This window comes from Rhizophagus irregularis, chromosome 11, assembly GCF_026210795.1.
Source record: "Rhizophagus irregularis chromosome 11, complete sequence".
Taxonomy (NCBI): domain Eukaryota; kingdom Fungi; phylum Glomeromycota; class Glomeromycetes; order Glomerales; family Glomeraceae; genus Rhizophagus; species Rhizophagus irregularis.
Window position 1 is genome coordinate 2,727,704 of NC_089439.1, and position 3,410 is coordinate 2,731,113.

At 23.7% G+C, this 3,410-nt stretch overlaps 1 protein-coding gene across 1 annotated transcript; it reads right to left on the reverse strand.

The window, feature by feature from the left end:
* Positions 1-883: 883 nt before the first annotated feature.
* On the reverse strand, positions 884-3,210 carry OCT59_003080 (uncharacterized protein; the record flags this gene model as incomplete). The annotated part of the gene is made up of 6 exons (XM_066145383.1): positions 884-1,294; positions 1,376-1,727; positions 1,804-1,927; positions 2,023-2,474; positions 2,882-3,106; positions 3,188-3,210. The coding sequence occupies 6 exons, from the start codon at positions 3,208-3,210 to the stop codon at positions 884-886; spliced, it is 1,587 nt and encodes a 528-aa protein (XP_065996109.1).
* Between the last annotated feature and the right edge of the window lie 200 nt (positions 3,211-3,410).

A 3,410-nucleotide genomic window follows, 5' to 3' on the forward strand; every position in this document is an offset into this window, starting at 1 on the left:
GAAAAATAAGTATAATATTTAAATTTACGTTTTAGATTTGATGAATTTTCTGCAACTAACTATTAATGTAAATTGTTTTTTTGAGTTATGACATAATTGGGTATAATGTAACATATTCATATATGCAAGTGGAATTATGGTGTTACAGTTGTTTGATTATTGAAACATCTTAAATGGAAAAATATAAAGAACCATTTATGTTATTAATATTATGAAAAAGTAAAGAGATATCGCACATAACTGACACAAGATGAAGTAAGATTTAACATAAGCAAATGATCTAATCAAAGTAATATTTGATATCTTTTAAAAAATTTATGCTCTTTATCTCCTAAATTTTATATGTTTATCCCCCAAATTTTATATGTCGGAAACATACTTCAAGAAACCGAAATATTATTGACTGTTCCTATTTCGTAATATATGTAATATAATATATGCTGTTGATTATTTATTACAAGCCTATCGGACTTTACCTTCAAATAAAGAACTATGATTCAAAATAGTATTAGATTCCTTAATTTATTTGTCTGGTAATAATGGCGATCGAATTAGTGATAATAACGAACGGTAATTTATTTATTTAATTAGTTTTAGAATGAAATTTTTTTTTTATTATTGACTTTAAGGAATCATTTTAAATAAATAATTTATTTATTTTACCCGGAAATAAATATGAAATAAAATATATCTCCCAATAAAAAAAAGAAAAAAAATATATTTACAAAAAAAAAGAAAGAAAAACTCCAATATTGCTATTTACAAATATGATGATGATAATTATGATTTATAAAAAATAGGAATAAGTTAATGTGATGATTATTCTAATATTAAAATTATTATTATATAGGAAAAAAAAAAAAGAGAATAATTTTTGAATTATTTACAATCCCAAACTATTCCTACCAAATAAAACCTCTATAGTGGATCTTTTATTTCGACCAGATGTTGTAGCAGTAGTAGTGATAACATTAATATTATCATTATTATTTGTATCATAATTAATTATATCATTACTAATAATAGCGTTAACATTGTTTATAGAATTATCTGAAACAGTGGAAGTAGTAATATTTTCATCACTACTACCAGTATAAATCATGTGAGAATATTTTCCAATCGTATTTGAATATAATCCAGTTATTAATACTAAACTACTAAATATATTTGATACATCATTCATTGTTCTCATTATCCAAAATGATTTTATTGATATTGGTAAAAATAATCTTGAAACTTTTTGAAATGTTAAAAATAATAATGATATTATTACTAATATTGTTAATATTCCCGACTAAAAAAAATAAATAAATAAAAATTTTTTAACACGTTTTTTTTCTTTTGAATAATAATAAATAATCGGGATTTAACTTACAAGGAAAATTTCTTTACGAACGGATTTTCTTGAACCAGCAGGTCGACGTTCTCTACTTCTTCTTCTTGTTTTCTGTTCATGAATTCTTGCAAAGACAATTATAATACCAAAAGTTCCAAATGTAGTAATTACGATCATACAAAATAATACTTCCAATGTGATAAATATCACATTTAATATCATTATAGATATTTTAATTTCCTTTGGTGAAAATTGAAGTAAATAAAATATAATAGATGCTGTTTTTATTAATATAGCTAACACTGTTCCACCTTGAAATATTCGACTCAATTTATGAACAAATGTTATATTATATTTTACTACTTCTGTTAAATTTCTTGTTGCTTTTATCCTATTAAAAAAAAAGTTCGATTAACGAATGATATAAAAATAAATAAATAAAATTTTTTGTAATTATGGAAACTTACCACGGAAATAAATATATTGCGTAACATAAACATAGTATGTAATAACCCGCCATGAAGATAATCTCATAATAAAACTCCGACAAATGTATCGGCCACGGATCATATCCCAACATAACAAGGAAAACTAAATTTCGATTATTAATATAATAAATAATAATAAATTAATTTCACGAAATTTGTTGAAATCTATTAATATCTAAATGATAGAATAAAACTTACTAAATGTATAAGATAAAATTGCTATAAATAACCATAATCTTGGATTTGTATAATTATATTTGTAATTCTTAATGGCAAATATAAAAGATGAAAAAGTCAAGATTGCAACTGATGAATAGAACATTTCAAAGAAAATTAACCATATTTTCCATTCTTTACTCTGAAATAATCTTATCCAAGGACCTGATTCAGGTATATATTTTACAAAAGAAATTTGTGGTTCTAAATCCGAAATTTGTATTGCATCTGATACTCTTATCAAAGCTAATCTTGATTCAGATTTTGATAATATATCAATATTCCCATAATTTTCTCTTATACCAGGATCTTCATTCATTGATGTAAATATTATTATCGGTGGTGAATTTAGTAAAGATTTCCTAGTTTCATTTTTAGTTTCAGAAACGGGAATTGTTGTTTGTACCGTATAAATATGTTGTAACCATTCGTTACTATCGGAGAAAAGAAAAAATTTTTTTTTTATTAGAAATCACGTGAGGATCAGATGATTCACATGATCGATCGAATTAGGTACTTTTCTTTAAAACCAAAATAACCCCTGAATTATAAACAAAAAAAAAAACTATTTGATCGTCTATTATATTACTAATTATAGATAAGCCTGAACACTCGTTTATTTTTTTCCAACATAAAACGGGAAATGTGTGGTTTATTGTTTGTTTATTATTTGTCCACTCTTTTTTCTCTCCTTCACAAGGAATCTCGAGGACTTTATTTTTTTTTTTTAATTAAAATATATTTATGTTTGTAACATATATATTTTTTATTTGACTTCAAAACAAGATCTAGAGAATTAATCTAAATATCGAATTTTTTTTTAAAAAAAAAATCTTCTTACCTTTGAATTATGTCAGAATAAGAAGAACATCCACGATTCGTCATGGCTTCATCAAATCTTATCAATAAAACTGTAATAGTTTCTTGTGTATGAGGTTTGTTTAGAGTACATGGCAATGTTGTTGGATCTTCCGAAAATTCACCAATTTTTAATATTCCATTTAATGAATAAGAATTAAAATTAGAAGAGTTTAAATTTACAGTATCGAACGATCCTAATTCTTCCCTATTTACATTAAATAGTATTAATTTTGCTGTACAATATGTACTACTATATATAATTAATAGTAGTAATATTGTTATAAACCTGTGAAATTTTCCAGTATACATTTTAATAGTGACATGGAAATTTTTTTTTTTTAAAAAAAAAAGACAAAGAAAAGGAGAAAAAGAAAACTAGGTGCTTTTATAAGTAAGGCGATCGAGAAAAAGATTGGAAATTTTTTTTTTTTTTTTTGAATATAAAATAATTAATGCACGTGGAAATGATTTACACAACGTACGGAATATTGTATCAATTATAGAAAAAC